At 39.6% G+C, this 22,123-nt stretch overlaps 1 protein-coding gene and 1 long non-coding RNA gene across 5 annotated transcripts in view; one reads left to right on the forward strand and one right to left on the reverse strand.

The window, feature by feature from the left end:
* The window catches only part of esrp2 (epithelial splicing regulatory protein 2), a 48,497-nt gene extending 37,764 nt beyond the window's left edge, over positions 1-10,733 (reverse strand). Inside the window, exons 1-5 of one of the 4 annotated variants that reach the window (XM_072518293.1) lie at positions 10,584-10,733; positions 10,262-10,402; positions 9,947-10,075; positions 5,162-5,275; positions 84-198 (exon numbers count right to left, since the gene is read on the reverse strand). In XM_072518293.1, coding sequence (XP_072374394.1) covers positions 84-198; positions 5,162-5,275; positions 9,947-10,075; positions 10,262-10,393 — 490 coding nt within the window. In that variant the 5' untranslated portion in view covers positions 10,394-10,402; positions 10,584-10,733. Of the gene's footprint in view, positions 1-83; positions 199-5,161; positions 5,276-9,946; positions 10,076-10,261 lie in introns of all 4 variants that reach the window. The other 3 variants (XM_072518296.1, XM_072518295.1, XM_072518294.1) reach the window with 3 other exon arrangements.
* A 2,245-nt stretch (positions 10,734-12,978) lies between these two features.
* LOC140430672 (uncharacterized) overlaps positions 12,979-22,123 on the forward strand; it is a 211,353-nt gene continuing 202,208 nt past the window's right edge. The window contains exon 1 of the long non-coding RNA XR_011949498.1: positions 12,979-13,331. This is a non-coding gene — a long non-coding RNA (uncharacterized lncRNA). The remainder of the gene's footprint in view (positions 13,332-22,123) is intronic.

Here is a 22,123-nt window from a genome sequence, read left to right on the forward strand (position 1 = left end):
ACCTCTGATCAGAACTGTAACCACAGAAAAGCCAGTTAAACCTTTTGAAATGAAGACAGGTGGTTAACCAGAAGGAAGGATACATTCAGCCATGGAACTGATGGAACGTTCTTTCACGGAGGCTGCATCTGGACAGCACTTGTGAAATTCCTTCTGCAGGTCATAAAACGAGTAGAAACAGTCAGGGAGCACCAAATTCTACAAAAAGTTAAAGGAAAATCAGTGTTAAATTAAAGTGCAGGAAATCTTTATGGTTAGGGTCTTCACAATGTAACAGTTTGTATTTTAAATCACAGTGATTGTCAAACCAGATCACAAGATTTATTACGGGATGAGTACAAAGTTACATTGAACACTAACCCTGCTTGGGGAACAGGAATCTGCAGCAAGGAACGCTTGTCAACAGAGGAGAGAAGCTCCTAGATGATGGGCGGCATATAGCACAGTAGTTAGCACTGCTGCTTCACACATCAGGGACCTGGGTTCGATTCCCGGCTTGGGTCACTGTCTGTGCGGAGTCTGCACATTCTTCCCGTGTCTGTGTGGGTTTCCTCCCACAAGTCCTGAAAGACGTGCTGTTAGGTGAATTGGATATTCTGAATTCTCCCTCAAGTGTACCCGAACAGGCGCCAGAATGTGGCGACTGAGGGATTTTCACAGTAACTTCATTGCAGTGTTAATGTAAGGCCCTATCCATATAAAGATTATTATATGGATTATTATGTACCAGCAATCAAGGACCAGGAAGTAGCAAAGCCAAACCGTTTTAGGACACTTCCCCATTACAACAAAAAAATAAGAATCTCACAAATAATTGCAAAAGAATCATCAAAATGGATGATGCTACAGTTTGAAGTTAGTGACTTGTATTTTTGTTCTTGCATTGCCCATTTTCAATAGACAAATTGCTGAAATTAGTTATAAACTCTTGGAGGATCACTGAAGTGAGAATTACATATCGATTTGAGCAAGTATATTGAGAGTTGGATTGGAAGGATATGGCAAGGTGCTTGTTGGAGCAGCAACAGCGGGCATCACTGCAAAACATAGGCAGCCTTGCATGTAAGTCACATTCCTTACTGTGACAAGCACTGCAAGTTCATTATGATCCGGAGACTATCAGATTATGCATCATGGATAGTGTTGCACCTCGAGAATAAACTAGATTGGCAAGGCTGCCAATTCATAGTTTTCCGGCTATAAATAGACGGAATCAGAATATGATCCCAAAATACTCAAATCCTGTGTAATTTGCCCTATCCAGTTACTGAAATTCAATACCCATTGATATTGCACTTCAAGGGGTATATTGTCAAGTTCCACTCCCAAATTCCCATAGCTGTGACCATTTTTCCTGTGCAGGCATTTCAAAAATCTACTGGACCGACACTCCTGGGCAACCTTTCAAACCTCGACTGTCCATGTTTTGTGACCTTTCTTTTAACACCCAGTTAGGTGCAGGCCAGCAAAATAACATCAGTAGGTCCAGAGTTCACGACTTGCATTCAAGGTTAAGTCGATTAAAGCTTGGTCTAGAAGTCTTATCCACAATGGTAAAGTAAACTAGGAAAGAAATTTGCAAGGCATCGACCAACCGTTCAGTGGCAGATACATATTTATGATGTCTTCAGTTCCAAAGTCTCTTGACTTTGTAAAAAGTAAAATAGCACAAGTTCCTAATAGTATAGTTTGCTTTGACTTCCAAAAAGTAATCAACAAGGCAACACAAGACTCAGAATGATACAAGAGGCCATTCACTCTGCTCATACCAGCTCTTTGGTACATCCTATTGCATTTGTCCTGAGACGTGGCATTTTTCCCATAGTAGACTCAGCATTCATCCAATTCCCTTTTGAAAGTTACTGCTTCATCATCCTTTTCAAGGCAACACACTAGATCACAACAACTGTCAAGTTGCCACTAGCCCTTTTGCACAGCACCTTAAATCGGTGTTCTCTGGCAATGGTCGTTCTGCGACTGGAAACACAGTTTGCCCTTATTTACTCTTTCAAAACCATTCCATGATTTATAATACCTTTAATCGGCACTCAATTTTTCTGTCCGAGGAGAACAACCCAGCGATGTTGAATGAATCACAAAACATATCAAGTCATATGCTGCACGACTTGGGAGGAGAACTTGATGATCTTCTAATGTGCCTGCTGCCCTTCTTCTAAGTGGGGGTGCGCATAGGTTTGGACAGTCTGTAAGAAGGGTCATGGCAAATTGTTGCAATACACACAGCTGCCCCATTGTGCAGTGGTGGAGGGAGCAAATGGTTATGGAAGATTTGCCAAACAAGCCGACTGCTTTGTCCTGGATAATGTCATGCTTCAAGTGTTGTTGGAGCTGCAATCAATTGTGCCAGGCAGTTGGTGATATTTCACCACACTTCTTACTGTGCCTGGTCGATGGTGGATGGGCACTGGGGAATCACCAATTATTTGCATCAAAATTCTATGACCTAATCTTATGACTGGTCAATAGCAATCCTTAGGATGTGGATAGTGGTGGATTCAGCTTGAATGCCAAGGGGCGGAGATGGCTAGATTCTCTTTTGGGAGATGTTCATTGCCTGGCAATTGTAGCAAGTAGCATTCATGCCACACATCAGCCCAAAGCTGAGATAGCCCAGGTCTCACTGCATATGTAGTTACAAATGAAGTAGAACATTGATGTCAATGAACATCCCAACCTCTGCCTCCATGATGCAGGGAAGGTCATTGATGACTGAAGCTGGTGGGACCTAGGACACAGCCCAGAGGAATTCCTGCAACAACGTGCTGCGGCAGAGATGATTGGTCTCCAACAAATAGAACAATCTTCCTTTGTACTAGGTTATGATTTCAGCGAAAATATGTTTAAACTAAAAGGAAACATCACTCTTGGGAGCACCATTGTTAAGCGGAAAGAAATACTAACAAAATATATAGGGAATCAATATCTGGATGACTGCATGAACCCCAGCTGCATGCAAGAGCCAATTTCACAAGCTTATTATTTATGGATGCAAGAGGAGGACTAGAGGATGAAATTAACATTTGCTCAAAGTTCCTATATGATATGCAATCAAGATACAAATGAAATTTGTTTGGCAGAATGAAAGGCATTTCATTTCAGGCAAAAATGAGCAGCATATGCAGCGTGCACTGAAAAACCATGAAAGGGATCAATGGAAGGTCCCACATTTTCACTGTTGAGACAATAAAAAGCGGAGAATGGTGGTCTGCATAGTCAGAGCAAATGGAAGTACATCTATAAAAAGGTTATGCTGTTGTTTTAACTGACTGCACTTCGTAGTATTTATTTCTGATGCATTAATTGGGAAGGGTGCAAAATAAAGGAAGATCCTACGTACAAAAAGAGATGTAGGCCTTTCGACCCCCTCGAGCCTGCTCTACCATTCAATAATATTATGGCTGATCTTCCATTATGTCAAGAATTTATTCATCTCTGCCATGAAAACATTCATTAACCCTGCTTCTACTACTCGCTGGGGGAAGGTTCAAGATACTCAGAAAAAAATTATTTCCATCTCAGTCTTAAATGGGAGCTCCCTTTCTAAACAGTCTCTCCTAGTTCTAGTCTCTCCCACAAGGGGATACATCCTTTCAGCATCCAACCTGCCAAATCCTCTCAAGATCTATTTTTCAGTAAGATCACCTCTCAATTCTTCTAAACTTCATTGGAGACTCAACTTATCCAACCTTTCCTCAAGATGACGGGATACCTTGGATGGGGGGCTGGTTTAAGCAAGTCTTTGAATTGCTTTGAATGCATTTGTACCCTTTCTTAAACAAGGAGACCAAAACTATACACTGCACTCCAGATGTGGTCTCACCAGCACCCTGTACAACTGTAGCAAAACATCCCTACTTTTATATTCCATTCCCCTTGCAATATAAATGACAACATTCCGTTTGCCTTCCTAACCACTTGCTGCACCTACATAGCAACTTTTCTCGATTCATGCAGCAGGTCACCAGATCCCGCTGGATCTTTGACAGAGTCATCCAGACTTGAAACGTTTACTCCCTTCTCTCCCCACAGATGCGGTCAGACCCGAGATTGTATTTTCTGTTTTCATTTCAGATTCCAGCATCTGCAGTAATTTCCTTTTAAACCTCTACTTCAAGTTTGACAATCTCTCTCCATTTAAATAATGTGGTCTATTCCTGCCAAAATGGACAAGTTCACATATTCACACATTATACTCCATCTGCCAAATGTTTTACCCACTCACGTAACCTATCCTATGTCCCTTTACAGATTCCTGATGTCCTCTTCACAGCTTATTTTCCTACATACCTTGTGCCATCAGCAAATTTAGCAGCCATACACAAGATAGAAAAGAGAATTAGAGGACAAAAAATACGAAAAATAAAAAGTCTATATGGTTGGTAAATATGTGGAATATTTTAACCAGCTATGAGTAGTGAAGTTGTACACATTGAGTGATGTCAAAGAGGAGGGTTTGAAGTTAGCTGCTGGATTCGGCTGGAGTTCCAGGGGTATGAACTTCACGGAATGACCTTTCCTTATGTTATCTCGGAGGTCTATAGTCATTGCAGGGTAATAAAGTTTTGTTTAAAATATTCAAGTTATGCACAGGGTTTAAATTGTTTTTCTTTTAAATTGTAGCCCATCAGCCATGATCCAGCTCCATCCATGATCAATCAAATCTCACTATACCAAACCCAATTCCTGGAACAGCAACCCACTGGTCTTCATGGGACAAATTATTTCATTAGCTGGTCGGGTCAGTTTGGAGTTTGCACGTTCTCCCAGTGTCTGCATGGGTCTCATCCCCACAACCCAAAGATGCGCAGAGTTGGCCACACTAAATTACCCCTTCATTGGTAAAAAAAATAATTGGGTACTCTAAATAGCTGGTCGGAATCTTGTGCACCAGGAAGTCATACCTTAAAATAAAGGTTGTAAAATTTGACATTGCAATAGGAGGAAGTGGGATTCTGTGGAAATGATGTTATCACAAGCTAGCTGCTTCACTGCATGACAGTACGCCACAAAAAACTGAAACAGAAACAATGTCACTGTTGGTCCAGTACAGGTTCAGATTACACAAATTTATCACCCTTTATTTAAATTAAATGTTTTGGTTACCAGACGATAGCTGTAACAGCTTTCAAACTTTCATCACCTTTTTGGATGCTTCTGGGTGTAGGACCTGCCGAACGAGTAACTGGCCATCAGTACAAAGGCAATAAGAACTCCTCCCAAGTGATTTCAACTCACTCGATAAAGCCTGATTAAACTGGAAAAGAAAAAAAATGATTCATGTATTTATTCAGTGCATTTGCAAGTATTCGTTTGCACCTTCTTAGAGAATGTGGGAGGGTTCATCATACACCGAAAACATTTAAAACCACAAAAAGTTGCATTGGCCAACATATCGCAAGTATCAGCTTCCTAAATCATGATCATTCATAGTTGCAGTGCCACTCGGGCGTTAGGTTGAGTTTGTTCAGACTATGGGTGGGTGGAATATTAAGAATCAAGAGGTAACTTGCCTACTTCCAAACCTGCAAGCATGTTCCATTTCAAAATAAAGCCTACATATCTGGGAGGCATCACATGTAGCCAGATTCAGTTTAGCACTTTAACCAGCATGCTCAGGATCTGGCACGATTTTAGTATCTGTTGCTACTGCTACTTACAGTGCTTTCAACATAATGAAATGTCCCAGGGCAATTCACAGAATTTCTAACAAAATCTAACACGCAAGGCGATATTAAGACAGATAATCTAAAACTTGATCAAAAAGCTAGGTTTTAATGGGCATCTTAAAAAGGAGGAATGAGGTCGAAAGGCAGAGAGATTAAGAGAGAGAGAGGGAATTCCAGCGTTTAGGGCTGAGACATGAATGCAAGTGGGGTAATTAAAATTGAGAATTCAGAAGAGGCCAGGATTGAAGGGAGTACAGAGATGATGGAGGGTTGTGGAACTGGAGTTGGGGAAAGAAGGGGGCAACAAAATAAGAATTTGAAAATAAAATGAGAATTTTAATTGGAGAGGTTGCCGCACCAGGTGCTGATGTATATCAGCGAACAGGACGGTTAAGGGTGAACAGGGCGTGACACAAGTTAACAGACAGTTTTTTTGTGTGTTGAATTTATTTGTCAGTTTGAGGTGGGTGGAGAGGAATATCAAGAGACAACTCCCATACATATAGTCACATTGCATTAAGTGAAACAGAACTAATAGAAGTAGAAATACAGCAAATTTATTTTAAAAGTTATTGGACTGAATAGGGGCCATTTGCTGCAAAGGATCTGTACAAAGTTGAGGTTTGTGTGAGCACCAGTTTAAATGCAGCCTGCAAAGAACAATTGCTTATTTCACAGGTTGTGTGTGTTGGGGAAGGGAACAAAACCTGGCAAAAATCTGCACTCCAAAATAAAAAAAGAATATACAAACAACTTTACCAATAGTTAGGAGAATAGGTGAAACTGACTGTCACTTATTGGGTTAAATCTGATGAAAGTCAAATTGCTAGATGTCTCAAGACTGAAAGCCACCTACTCACTCTGAGCATTGCAGTGATGTACACACTATTTCTTGGATTTCAGCAATTGATGACACCTTCCCCCAAAGGAGGATCAATGCCAAATATTAAAAAGGATCAAATCATTTGAACGTGCCCCAGAAGATTCATCAAGTTATCAATTTTGAAATCGCTCTAACATCTGCAAAAACATGCCATCCCTTTCATTACACGTTTTAGACCACAAAGCACTGAACCTGAAGTGTCCTTCCCTAGTAATTATGGGTGGCTCCACAAAGTCTGCAAACATCAAGTGGTTTGCACTGATGGCAGCACCAAAATGACAATCACCTGCATCACAAACACAGCACCCTCAATGTCACTCAGTCACTCCATCAACTGGAACTTTGCCAGACAATTAAACTCAGCTTAAAAAGGAAATCAAACAATATATTCAAGACATCTCGAGCCTATTTGCTTCTTAGTTTAGCTTTCAAATTTAAAAAACCCTGACCCAGTTGAGAGAGGGTTAAAAGGAAGTACATAAAAGTTTCAGGAGTGGAAATACTAGTTTGGCAGCTTTCTGTCACTGCCTGGACCACAAGGCAGAATAACATGTTAGACCGCTTAAAAAAGACAACTAATCTCCCACCGACTATGCACACCACAATCCGACATCCCCAAATGCTCAGATTACTCCCTAGTTCAAAATACCTTTTAGAACAAAACTGGACAAGCAGAATGTTTGGAAAAAAATATTAATTTAAACACCTACAATGACAGTCTAAAATCCAAATATACTTCAGCATTTCAATGCAAGTTAATGGAATAATCTAGTTAACGCCCATAAATTATCAAACTATACCACAATAATGTTGTTTTAAACAAAGTCATTTAACTCAAGACTTCACCTCTGGAAACAATAACCTTTAACCGGTCTCCTTCAGGTGTTAGCTATAGCTCAATTTAACATCTCCTGTCAGGAGGTTGCAAATTCAAATCCGACTCCAGGAGTGGAATACAAAAATCTCAGTGCAGTACTGAGAGAGTGCTGCACTCAACAGGTACCATCTTTCAGAAGAGATATTATACCAAGACCGTCTGATTTCTTAGGGAGGTGCAAAAAATCTTGCAACACTGCATTAAAGAGCCGAGGAGATATCCCCAGTGACCTGGCCAATGTTTATCACTCAAATCAACATCACTAAGGCAGATTATCTGACTGTCAGTGCTATTTGAGAGAGCTCGCAGTGTTCAAATTGGCATCTATAATTTCTACCTACAAAAGGAGACTACACTTCACTGACTAACAGGGGACTGGGGAACTGAAACAAATCTGCCACATGAACTGTTCTGGATCTCTGGTTTAAGAGTGATTATCAGAGGGGACAGGAACACAAATTGTGCAGGTAAACTGCTTCCATTTTCCCCATCACTTACAGTTTAACAAGTGGACCAAAAACTACAATGGTTACAAAAATGATTTATACTCCAATAAAGGGTGTTTTCAACAGTGTTAAGAAAAGGATGTGTAAACATATAAAGAGAGGGTATTAGAATCAAGTTAGTTTAACACCCCCCCCCCCCAGTGTCGGACGCTGCTGAATTAATTGTTTTTAGTGTTTTGCCAAAAATAGAGACACACAGGCAGGAGGGGAGAAAACAAACTCACCAAAACTGGAAAAAAAACAATTTTTTCAACAATTATTCTAATTTACACAGGCTGGTTGGCCTTCAGTCAATGAAAGGGCAGGCTCGTGTTGGGGCTGAGGCCCCCAAACACTCAGCACACCTCAAATCTATTATTTCTTTCCCCTATTACAGAGGCTGACAAATGATTGTGCATTTCCAACAGGAAATAAGAGCAGGCCATAAAGCCCACTCAACTCAACTCCAAATTAGCCACCCTTTAATATTGGAATCCTTGACTGCCATTAACCCAAGACCTGCTTGAAACACGAAAATGTAGCAAACGTTAGGCCGAGTTTTGAAGCTTCTTATCCATTGCCTCTTGGGTTTTCAAACATTGAGATTCCAGAGGGTAAGAAATCTCATCATGGAACCAGGGCTGGTGTTCAACAGATGTTCCAGACCGTGGGGTTGTCAAAATGCCTGACTGGTTTAGTGGACGCTGCAACAATCACACTCCTCCTTTGGATAGATGTCACCTGTTTTTGACATTAGCTGAAGGAACCGAAGACAGTGACTGATCACAGGGGAGGCTTTCCCAGACTCCAACCTTAAAGTTTGAAAGCCAAAGAAGAAAATACACAAAACAAAGTACAGTACAAGGACAAGTGAAACCATCACTTCTGTCCAGTCAAACTTGAGCTTGTTTGGTGAAGTGGGTGATGAAGGAAGAAGAGGGAAGGAGCAACTGGCAGCGGTTAAATCAAGAGTGATGAACAATTTATTTACCCCCAACTAAAACCAGCACATCTTGTTACTGCTAAATGAGCATGTGTCTATCCAGACACGTGTTATCTATACATACAAGATGAGCGAAATCTGGTTCAATAAACAAGCTGTGGGTTTCGGGGGGGGGGGGGGGGTGTTGTGAGTTGAAATAACTACAGGCCGGTTACAATCCACTCCTTTAAAAGGTCAACTTTCTATTTGATCGCCACATTTAACAGTGAGCCGTGCTCAAGACGCAACTGATAAGAGGACTTTGATGTTCTCGTTATATTTACAGATTAGAAGAGGGAAATGGGCAAAAAAAAACCATGTCTCGCCTCCCAGTTCCCGTCCACGAACAAAAATGATATCCGTTTCTCGAGGTTACATTTAAACTCAAACTTTAAACAACAACAAAAAATATTTAATTTAAACAACCTCAAAGATGGCAACGGCGGGTTTGAACTCGCTTCCTTGCAAACCATTTGAATAAGGTTGAAAAACATTTTTTTTTAAACGAGAGAAGAGTCCCTCTTTCCCAAACAGCTGTGAACATTTAGTTCAGATCAGTTACAGGTGAATACAGTTCAGCATTGGCCAATTAAGCTTAACTAACTCCCCAGTCTGTCACTGAGCCGAGGACTGTGTTGTCTCTATTCAAAACAAGTTCCGGGTCTTGGATTCGAAGCTCACACAAAACAAATTAACCTAAAAGCCTCCCAACTGGTTACACCCGGCTCATACTCGTTACCCCCTCATTGGTATTTTAATATGCTTGCAACAAAACCAAAACTATAAACATTTCTGGAACTGGGCTAGAAAGTTTTAAAAAAAGAGACAGGTGGGTCACTCCCAGGAGTGGATCTGCTTCCTGTGTTTTGAGAAACAGGTTTCGATGGCGCTTGTCATCAGGCTTTTTATCAATACCCAACCCCCTAGACCAAACTCACTGCGTTCTTTCACTCGGAATCTCGCCTTTTGAGGGGGGTTTGTCACACCCACCCACCAAGCAGCCAGCCCGCCCAGCCCGGAGAGCAGACTCACCTGTTCAAGGACTCGATCGAGCGGTTCCGCCTTGTCGAGGTCTTCGGGGCTAACGCCTATCTCCTCTTTGCACTGTTCACTCAACTCCAAGCTGTCGGCTTTCACCAGCACCTTGTGGACCTCACCCACCTGTGAAAGCGGGAACCGGGGGGGGGGGGGGGGGGTGATAGGCAGCAAATGTTCCGTCAAACAAGTCATTCGCATAACACAAAACAGTACACAAGGAACAAAGTATTCACCAGTGTGGGCAGGTTTGTACAAAATCAAAAAAAAAAGGCAGAAGACACAGACAAGAGGAACAAAAATCCAGCGTACCTTGCTGTTGTGTAGATCCACAACTTGCCACACCAAGAGAATTAATTCCCTCTCATCGGAACCAAGTTTAGCCCCACTTGCACCAGCTGTTGCCCCATACAAAACCACCAGAGAATCGTGCGAAGCCATCATGATGAAAAACTACAATAAGCAAAAGGTTCAAACACAAAAACAAAACAAAAAAAAGTGTTCACCTTTCGAGTGATCACCTCTACCGGTCTTAAAAAGACAGAAATTTTTTAAAAAGGAAGAGAAGATAAGAAAGTCTTTTTAACAAAAAAAAAAATCTCTCATACAACAGAAGAAGTTCCTCTAAGTCTACCTGGTCACAAGGCGTTTGTGGATTTGATGGCTCACAAGGCGAAACTGACAAAAGCTTGTCTCTTTCACTCTGACATGGGGAAAACGATGGCTGCTCTCTCGTCCTCTGTTACCTGCCCACAGATCAGACCATGTGACAAGCAAATCGCCGCAGAGATTCGATTGGCTTATTGCAAACAAGAAAACAGGGACGTGGCATTGCATTTGCAATGAGACAGCCCAATCCGGTGTTTCACCTCTTACTGGGTTTAGTAGGTTCCAAATAACCCTCTGCATGTAACACCTTTATAACTTCACTTGCCAGATTTCTTCCTAGGTAGGGTAACGACTGGTTTGGTTGGAAGAGCAGCTCACTTTTAGACATTTAAAGTCTGCCAGGATGAGTACTAGGCACCCGCCTGTTCAGTTATCAATTATTGCCAAGAGATTGTTGTTTCCTATTGATCTACGGTAACAATATCGTCAAACCCCATTTGGAGCGCCCGTTTGATATTTTTTTCATATTTCTATTTTGGAATCTCTGACGTTACAACTTTAGAAAGTTTATTGTTGAGTTTTGCAGGTTTCTTTCAAATGTCATGTGGTTCTTAAATATTCTGCTGGTAGGGTTTGAATGAGTGTCTGCTCTCTGGGTGAAGGTTCTCGGTTTAAAAGGTAATGGATTCTGACGACCCAGTGTCCGGGGCGTCACCCTTCTGGTGACCCATTAATCCGATCAATTTGTGAGTTCTCCAAAAGTTGAAGACTTGGCACCTCGGGTGCACGTTTCCTGGAGATATTGACTGGGCACGTCCTGGTGTTGTGGTGAACACTTCCCTCCCCCAACAACAATTAACAGCAAAGCAAAACAGATTAACTGACAACTCGCTTCATTGGTGTTTGTCAAAATGTCCTGGCCTCGACTGCCCACTATGGTCAATAAGATTGAACCTGTGCAAATGGAAGTATTATCCACATGTGGAAAAGTAGCGTTTTATCACAATTGACTTGTTTTAAGCATAAATCCTCTAATCACGGTGGTTTATTGACCCAATTTCGAGCCGGGTTCTTAAGAAATTCCAATTAATTGAGGTGCCTCCCAATTGGGGGATATTTTAAAATTGTTCTGCTGAAAATGATAATAGCTTTCAACTCCCTGAATGAAGATGTTTGTTTGTTATCTCTCAAACTAATAACCGCTACATTGCAATTACACTTTCCGTGATATTTACCATCGAACCCTTAAAATAAATAATAGTACAGTCGATTTCATTGACGTGTTTTTAAGGCTGGCCAGCACATTTTGTAACGAAAGACAGTCGGGAACTAGTCTCTCTGGTTGTCAGAAAGCGATTGAAACTTAGATTTAATTCCGGGATTCACTTTTTCTATCGAAAGGAGACAATTGGTTATTAAAATCTATTTGGCGTAATGGCATTTTGGATTAGTTTTGCTGAATTATATTTGGTTATCAGCATGTTTAAAAGTATATACTTCATCAATCTAAAGAGCCACCGCTTGCGAATTATTTTCAATATAAGTAATTCCAAGTATTGTATCTTCAAAATGATAGATGTGTTCCTGGTGTGCTTGTTAACATTATGACATGTTATTGTATTTTCGTTACAATAAAAATCATCTGGAATTATTTCTATTTTGTGGGTCTGAATCGGAATTGCTGGAAATAGTTGGTCTGGTCAAATGTTTTGCTGTTTAAAAATCGTATTGCTTGGTGGCTGGAAGAGGCTGCTGTTTATTCCTTTGGAATGAAATCAGTGATGATAGGATTTACTTCCGCATAGTGTGGGCTGAACACGTGCTCCGGCCTCCTGGCTGACTAGGTTAAACAATAACCAGGTCTATCTGCCGTTCACCCCAGACAAATACCCAACGGACTTGCTACTGTAAACACGGTGGGGACGCAGTTCCCAACTTCAAACTCCCCAGCAGCAGAAATCCCCAAGCGAAACACACACCAAAAAAATGCTCCATGCAGCGACATACCCAGTTAGAAAGGAGCCTGCTATCGCACCTTTTACAGCCCTCGACAGGTTTGTTTGTTTCAAGGCATTATTTGCAGCCGTGGGATCCCCATAGCAACGGCGCCACGCCTTCAGAACAAACCTGAGTACAGTAGCAAGCATTGCAACAGACCAGACCACATTGTATGACTGGAGTGTATGAATTTGGGTAACACTTCCAGTTTAGTGAACTTAGGATATCCATTGCACTCTTACCCATTACTGCGATTTTAACTCTTGCTCATAGTTTTTTAAAAAAAGTTAGTGTTTTTTTTTGCCAGGATTCCTAACTCATTAAAGATTTCATTTCAGATAAAAGAGTGCCTGTCGCAAATAATGATTAACTAGTTTGAACTTGACGCTTCTGAAATAAGGCAGGCGGGTAGAAAAGATTTTGTTTGAAGCCAACAGGAATTAAAACGAGCTTTATGGCCTGAGACAGGCGCTAGCAGCAGTAGTGTGAAAACTGGTTTTGTTTTTTTTAAAAAAAGGAAGCAACATGTTATTTGCGTTCAAGGTATTGATTTATTGACGCATTTCTGAGCAAACCTTTACGTGAAGAGGCGGATTCTGTCATCTCACCTGCGGTCAGAATGAGAAGCGACCTGGCGAGCACAGAGCGACACTCCCTGTACTAAACAGGCTGTGATGTAGAATGAAAACCAGCAAGGACATGTTGGAGACCTTCGCTCAAAGAGACATGTAGTGTACAGCTGCTCTCCCATTACACCGTTGATGTTTGACTGCAGGTAGTGTGGGTATTCCATAAAACAATCACTGCAAAGAGAATATAGTATCCAGTCGAAAGTGAAAGTTCTGAAAAGTGCAAAGATTGTTTTTTAAAAGCAAAAATGCATGACAAAGTAGCGGTAGGTACAATAAATCTACTCACACAGTTACAGCATATACAGTAATCCTATTAAGAAAGTTGCGGTAGGTACAGTAAATCTACTCACAGTTACAGTAGATAAAGTAAATGTATTGATAAAGTTGCGGTAGGTACAGTAAACGTATTAATAAAGTTGCGGTAGGTAGAGTAAACCTACTCAGTTACAGTAGGTACAGTAAACGTCTTTTGTAAAGTTGTGGTAGGCACAGTAAACCTATTGACAAAGTCGTGGTAGGTAGAGTAAACCTACTCACAGTTACAGTAGGTACAGGAAACCTATTGATTAAGTTGGGGCAGGCACAGTAAACCTATTGACAAAGTTGCAGTAGGTACAGTAAACGTATTGACAAAGTTGCGGTAGGTACAGTAAACCTACTCGGTTACAGTAGGTACAGTAAACCTATTAATAAAGTTGGGGTAGGCACAGTAAACCTATTGACAAAATTACAGGAGATACAGTAAACCTATTGACAAAGTTGCGGTAGGTACAGTAAACATACTCAGTTACAGTAGGTACAGTAAACCTATTGATAAAGTTGGGGGTAGGCACAGTAAACAAAATTACAGGAGGTACATTAAACCTATTGACAAAGTTGCGGTTGGTACAGTAAATCTACTCACAGTTACAGTAGATACAGTAAACCTATTGATTAAGCTGAAGTAGGTACAGTAAACCTATTGACAAAGTTGTTGGAGGTACAGTAAACCTATTGATAAAGTTGCAGTAGATACAGCAAACCTACTCACACAGTTACAGTAGGTACAATAAACATATTGATAAAGTTGCAGTAGGTACTGTAAACCTATTGATATAGTTGCAGTAGGTACAGCAAACTTACACTCGCAGTTACAATAGGTATAGTAAACCTATTGATAAAGTTGCAGTAGCTGCAGTAAACCCATTGATAAAGTTGCGGTAGGTAAAGCAAACCTTCTTAGACAGTTACGGACGGCACAGTAAAACTATTGATAAAGTTGTGGTAGGTACAATAAAGCTATTTATAAAGTGGCAGTAGGTACAGTAAACCTATTGATAAAGTTGCAGTAGATACAGTAAACCAATTGATAAAGATGTGTTGGGTACAGTAAACCAATTGATAAAGTTACCGTAGGTTCAGCAAACCTACTCATACAGTTACAGTAGGCACAGTAAATCTATTGATAAAGTTGCAGTAGATACAGTAAACCAATTTATAAAGATGTGTTGGGTACAGTAAACCAATTGATAAAGTTACCGTAGGTTCAGCAAACCTACTCATACAGTTACAGTAGGCACAGTAAATCTATTGATAAAGTTGCAGTAGATACAGTAAACCAATTTATAAAGTTGCGGTAGGTACAGTAAACCTATTGATAAAGTTGTGTTAGGTACAGCAATCCTACACTCAGTTGCAGTAAGTACAGTAAACATAACAAAACAGTTACAGTAAGTAAAGTAAACCTATTGATAAAGTTGTAGTAGATTCAGTAAATGTATTGACACAGTTACAGTAGGTACAGTAACCCTATTGCTAAAGTTGCAGTCGGTAGAGTAATCTCCTCCCTGTTCCAGTAGGTGCAGTAAACCTGATATAGTTGCAGTAGATACAGTAAACCTAGTGACACATTTGCAGTAGATACAGTATACCTACTGATAAAGTTGCAGTAATTACACTAATCCTATTGATACATTTGCGGTAGGTACAGTAAACCTATTGATAAACTTACGTAGATACAGTAAACCTATTGAAAAAGTTGCGGAAGGTACAGTAAACATATTGGTCAAGTTGTGGTTGGTACAGTAAACCTATTCATACAATTAAGGTAGGTACAGTAAACCTATCGATACAGTTGTAGGTACAGTAAACGTATTTATAAAGTTGTGGTAGGTACAGTAAACCTATTGACAAAGTTGCGGTAGGTACATGTAAACCTACTCACACAGTTACGGTAGGTACAGTAAACCAATTGATAAAGTTGGGGTAGGCACAGTAAAGCTATTGACAAAATTACAGTAGGTACAGTAACGCTGTTGCCTAAGTTGAGGTAGGTACAGTAAATCTATTCATATAGCTCCAGTAGGTACAGCAAACCTACTTGGACAATTACGATAGGCACAGTAAAGTATTGATATAGTTGCAGTAGGTACAGCAAACCTACTCACACAGTTGCAATAGGTACAGTAAACCTATTTATAAAGTTGTGGTAGGTACAATAAATGTATTGATAAGTTGTGTTAGGTACAGTAAACCTACTCTCAGTTACAGTAGGTACAGTGAACATATTGAAACAGTTACAGTAGGTAAAGTAAACCTATTGCTAAAGTTGTGGTCGGTGCAGTAAACCTATTGACACAATTACAGTAGGTACAGTAAACCTACTCTCAGTTACAGTAGGTGCAGTAAACATTTTGAAACAGTGACAGTAGGTAAAGTAAACCTATTGACAATGTCGCAGTAGGTAGAATAAACCTACTCACACAGTTACGTAGGTACAGTAAATCTATTGATTAAGTTCGGGCAAGCACAGTAAAGCTATTGACAAAGTTGCAGTAGGTACATTAAATCTATTGACAAAGTTGCGGTAGGTACAGTAAACCTACTCACACAGTTACAGTCGGCACATAAACCAATTGATGAAGTTGGGGTAGGCACTGTAAACGTATTGATAAAATTACAGTAGGTACAGTTAACCTGTTGCCAAATTTGCAGTAGGTACAGTAAATCTACTCAGTTACAGTAGGTACAGTAAACCTATTGATTAGGTTGCAGTAGGTACAGTAAACCTATTGACAAAGTTGTGGTAGGTACAGTAGACGTATTGATATAGTTGTAGTAGGTACAGCTAGCCTACTCACACAGATACAATAGGTGCAGTAAACGTATTGATAAAATTGCAGTAGGTATCGTAAACATATTGACAAAGTTGCGGGAGGTACAGTAAACATATTTATATAGTTGCGGTAGGCACAGTAAACCTATTAATAAAGCTGCGGTAGGTACAGCAAACCTACTTATACAGTTATGGTACGCATAGTAAACCTATTGATAAAGTTGTGTTAGGTACAATAAACCTATTTATAAAGTTGCAGTAGGTACAGTAAACCTATTGATAAAGTTGCAGTAGGTACAGCAAACCTACTCACACAGTTACAGTAGCTACAGGAAAAGTATTGATAAAGTTGCGGTAGCTACAGTAAACCTATTGATAAAGTTGCGGTAGGTACAGGAAACCTACTTAGACAGTTACGGTAGGCACAGTAAACCTATTGATAAAGTTGCGATCGGTACAGTAAACCTATTGATAAAGTTGCAGTAGGTACAGCAAACCTACTTACACAGTTACAGTAGGTACAGTAAACATTGATAAACTTGCAGTAGGTACAGTAAACCTATTGACAAAATTGCGGTAGGCACAGTAAACATATTGCTATAGTTGTAGTAGGTACAGCTAGCCTACTCACACAGATACAATAGGTACAGTAAACGTATTGATAAAATTGCAGTTGGTATAGTAAACATATTGACAAAGTTGCGGGAGGTACAGTAAACCTATTGATATAGTTGCGGTAGGTACAGGAAACCTACTTATACAGTTACGGGAGGCACAGTAAACCTATTGATAAAGTAGCGGTGGGTACAGTAAACCTATTTATAAAGTTGTGTTAGGTACAGCAAACCTACTCTCCGTTACAGTAGGTACTGTAAACATAATGAAACAGTTACAGTAGGTAAAGTAAACCTATTAATAAAGTTGTGGTAGGTGCAGTAAACCTATTGACACAGTTACAGTAGGTACAGTGACCCTATTGCTAAAGTTGCAGTAGGTACAGTAGTCATCTCCTCACAGTTACAGTAGGTACAGTAAAACTAACATAGTTGTGGTAGATACAGTAAACCTAGTGACACATTTGCAGTACATACAGTATACCTACTGATAAAGTGGCAGTAACTACACTAATCCTATTGACACATTTGCGGTACAGTAAACCTATTTATAAAGTTGCGGTAGGTACAGTAAACCTATTGATAAGGTTGTATTAGGTACAGCAAACCTACCCTCAGTTACAGTAGGTACAGTAAACAATGAAACAGGTACAGTAGGTACAGTAACCCTATTGCTAAAGTTGCAGTAGGTACAGTAGTAATCTACTCAGTTACAGTAGGTACAGTAAAACTAACATAGTTGCGGTAGATACAGTAAACCTAGTGACACATTTGCAGCAGATACAGTATAACTACTGATAAAGTTGCAGTAACTAGACTAATCCTACTGACACATTTGCGGTAGGCACAGTAAACTTATTGATAAAGTTACGTAGGTACAGTAAACTATTGATAACGTTGCGGTAGGTACAATAAACGTACTGATACAGTTGTGGGAGGTACAGTAAACCTATTGACAAAGTCACAGTCGGTAGAGTAAATCTACTCACAGAGTTACAGTAGGTACAGTAAACCTATTGATTAAGTTGGGGCAGGCACAGTAAACCTATTGACAAAGTTGCAGTAGGTACAGTAAACCTATTGACAAAGTTGCGGTAGGTACAGTAAATCTACTCACAGTTTCAGTAGGTACAGTAAACCTATTGATTAAATTGCAGTAAGTACAGTAAACCTATTGACAAAGTTGCGGTAGGAACAGCAAACCTACTCAGAGTTACAGTAGGTACAGTAAGTGTATTGATAAAGTTGCAGTAGATACAGTAAATCTATTGACAAAGTTGCAGTAGGTACAGTAAACCTATTTATATAGTTGCAGTAGGTACAGCAGACCTAGTCACACAGTTACAATTAGGTACAGTAAACTTATTGATAAAGTTGCGGTAGCTACGGTAAACCTATTGATAAAGTTGCGGTAGGTACAGGAAACCTACTTAGACAGTTACGGTCGGCACAGTAAACCTATTTATAAAGTTGCAGTAGGTACAGTAAACCCATTGATAAAGATGTGTTAGGTACAGTAAACCTGTTGATAAAGTTACAGTAGGTTCGGCAAACCTACTTATACAGTTACGGTAGGCACAGTAAACCTATTGATAAAGTTGCAGTATGTACAGTAAACCTATTTATAAAGTTGCGGTAGGTACAGTAAACCTATTGATATAGTTGCAGTAGGTAGAGCAAACCTACTCACACAGTTATAATAGGTACAGTAAACATATTGATAAAGTTGCGGTAGCTACAGTAACCCTATTGATAAAGCTGCAGTAGGTACAGGAAACCTACTTAGACAGTTGCGGTAGGTACAGTAAACCTATTGATAAAGTTGTGATCGGTACTGTAAACCTATTGATAAAGTTGCAGTAGGTACAGCAAACCTCACACAGTTACAGTAGGTATAGTAAACATTGATAAAGTTGCAGTAGGTACAGTAAACCTATTGACAAAGTTGCGGTAGGTACAGTAAACGTATTGATATAGTTGTAGTAGGTACAGCTAGCCTACCCACACAGATACAATAGGTACAGTAAACGTATTGATAAAGTTGCAGTAGGTATAGTAAACCTATTGATAAAGTTGTGGTAGGTACAGTAAACCTATTTATAAAATTGCGGTAGGTACAGTAAACCTATTGATAAAGATGTGTTAGGTACACTAAACCTATTGATAAAGTTACAGTTGGTTCAGCAAACCTACTTATACAGTTACGGTAGGCATAGTAAACCTATTGATAAAGTTGTGGTAGATACAGTAAACCTATTGATAAAGTTGCGGTAGGTACAGTAAACCTATCGATAAAGATGTGTTAGGTACAGTAAACCTATTGATAAAGTTGCAGTAGGTTCAGCAAACCTACTTATACAGTTACAGTAGGCACAGTAAACCTATTGATAAAGTTGCAGTAGGTACAGTAAACCTATTTATAATGTTGCGGTAGGTACAGTAAACCTATTGATGAAGTTGTTTTAGGTACAGTACACCTACTCTCAGTTACTGTAGATACAGTAAACATATTGAAACCGTTACAGTAGGTGAAGTAAACCTATTGATAAAGTTGTGGTAGGTGCAGTAAACCTATTAACACAGTTACAATAGGTAAAGTAAACCTATTGCATCCAGTTGCAGTCGGTACAGTAATCTACTCACGGTTACAGAAGTTACAGTAAACCTAATATAGTTGCGGTAGGTACAGTAAACCTAGTGACACATTTGCAGTAGGTACGGTATACCTACTGATAAAGTTGCAGTACCAACACTAATCCTATTGACACATTTGCGGTAGGTACAGTAAACCTATTGCTAAAGTTACGTAGGTACAGTAAACCTATTGATAATGTTGCGGTAGGTACAGTAATCCTACTGACACATTTGCGGTAGGTACAGTAAACCTATTGATAAAGTTACGGCAGATACTGTTAACCTATTGATAAAGTTGCAGTAGGTGCAGTAACCTATTGGCACATTTGCAGTAGATACAGTATACCTACTGATAAAGTTGCAATAGATCCACTATTCCTACTGACACATTTGCCGTAGGTACAGTAAACCTATTGATAAGGGTGCAGTAAGTGCAGTAAACCTGTTGGCACATTTGCAGTAGATTCAGTAAACCTATTTATAAAGTTGTGGTAGGTACAGTAATCCTACTGACACATTTGCGGTCGGTACAGTAAACCTATTGATAAAGGTGCAGTAAGTGCAGTAAACCTGTTGGCACATTTGCAGTAGATTCAGTAAACCTATTGGCACATTTGCAGTAGATTCAGTTTCCCTACTGATAAAGTTGCAATCGGTACACTAATTCTATTCACACATTTGCGATAGGCATAGCACACCTATCGATAAAATTACGGTATGTACAGTAAACCTATTGATAAAGTTACGGTAGGCACAGTAAACCTTTTCACAGTTACAGTAGATACAGCAAACCTATTGATAAAGTTGCAGTAAGTACAGTAAACCTATAGATAGAATTGTGGTAGGTACAGTAAACCTATTGACACAGTTATAGTAGGTACAGCAAACCTATGACACAGTTGTGGTAGGTACAGTAAACCTATTGATAAAGTTGCAGTAGACACAGTAAATCTATTGACAGAGTCATGGTAAGTACAGTAAGTCTATTGACAAAGTTGCAGTAGGTACAGTAATTCTATTGATAAAGTTACAGTAGATACAGTAAACCTATTGACCCAGTTACGGTAGCTACAGTAAACCTATTGACACTGTTACAGTAGATACAGTAAATCAATGGCTACAGTTACGGTCAGTACAGAAATGTGTTGATAAATTTGTGGTAGATACAGTAAACCTATTGATAAAGTTTCAGTCGGTACAGTAAACCTATTGATGAAGTTACAGTGTGTATAGTAAACCTATTGACGCAGTTACAGTGTGTATAGTAAACCTATTGATAAAGTTGTGGTAGGTACAGTAAATCTATTGATAAAGCTGTGGCCTGTATAGTAAATCTATTGACACAGTTGCGGTAGGTTCAGTAACCCTATTGACAAAGTTGTGGTAGGTATAGTAAACCTATTGACACATCTACGGTAGGTACAGTAAACCAATTAACTCAGTTGTGGTAGGTGTAGTAAACCAATTGATAAGTTTGCAGTAGGTACAGTAAACTTATTCACACAGTTATGGTAGGAACAGTAAACCTAATAATTGAATTGTGGTACATACAGTAAATCTAATTATAACATTGCTGTAGGTGCAGTGAATCTATTGACTCAGTTACGGTAGATACCGAAAACCTGTTGACACAGTTAAGGTAGGTACAGTAAACCTATTGATAAAGTTGCAGTGGGTACAGTAAACCTAATGATAAAGTTACGGTAAGTACAGTAAACCTATTGACACAGATACAATGTGTACAGTAAACCTATTGATAAAGTTGTGGTGGGTACAGTAAATCTACTGATAAAGCTGCGGTCAGTGCAGTAAACTAATTGATACAGTTGTGATAGGTACTGTATATATTAACAGCCTCTCGCAAGCCAAGGGTCAATGACTGTCTGTTACGTTTGCTATTGATTTAATCCCCTACATTGTAACCTTTCAGCAGTGGGCACTGGTTTCATGTTTCTTCCATTGAATACTTTGAGTGTTGACTGTGTTATTTTAAATGGGCCAAAATACACATGCTTTGACTGGATTTTGCTGCATTCTTTCTACTTGTGTCATGTAGACCTTTCCAATTGTGAAGGGAGATTTGGTGGGGGGAATTGGCCAGCTGGTAGAGAGATGGGCATATGAATCATAAAATAGAATTTCTGCAATGCAGAAGGAGGTCATTCGGTCTATCAAGTCTGCGCCAACCCTCTCGACCAGCTGGCCAATTCCCCCCACCAAATCTCCCTTCACAATTAATTTACTTTAATTTTGTTAAACTTTAAAACATTTTTATTGCAATCACATATGTTCATCTCTGGTGTGAGGTCAACAGCATTATACATTCATCCTTCGCAATTATACATGCAAATTCCATTCAATCATGGTTGATTGCATTTACCATGTGGAGAAAGGTACTTAATTCTTGTGTTCATATTTTAATAAAATATTATTGAAAGAAATGTTTAAAATTCTAACAGGACTGGACAGGGTAGATGAAGGAAGGATTTTCCTAGTGGTGGGGGTGTCCAGAACCAGGGGTCACGGTAAGGATATGGGCAGACATTTTGGACTGAGATGAGGAGACATTTCTTCACCCAGAGAGTGGTCATCC

This window comes from Scyliorhinus torazame, chromosome 10 (assembly GCF_047496885.1).
Source record: "Scyliorhinus torazame isolate Kashiwa2021f chromosome 10, sScyTor2.1, whole genome shotgun sequence".
NCBI classification, from domain to species: Eukaryota; Metazoa; Chordata; class Chondrichthyes; order Carcharhiniformes; family Scyliorhinidae; genus Scyliorhinus; species Scyliorhinus torazame.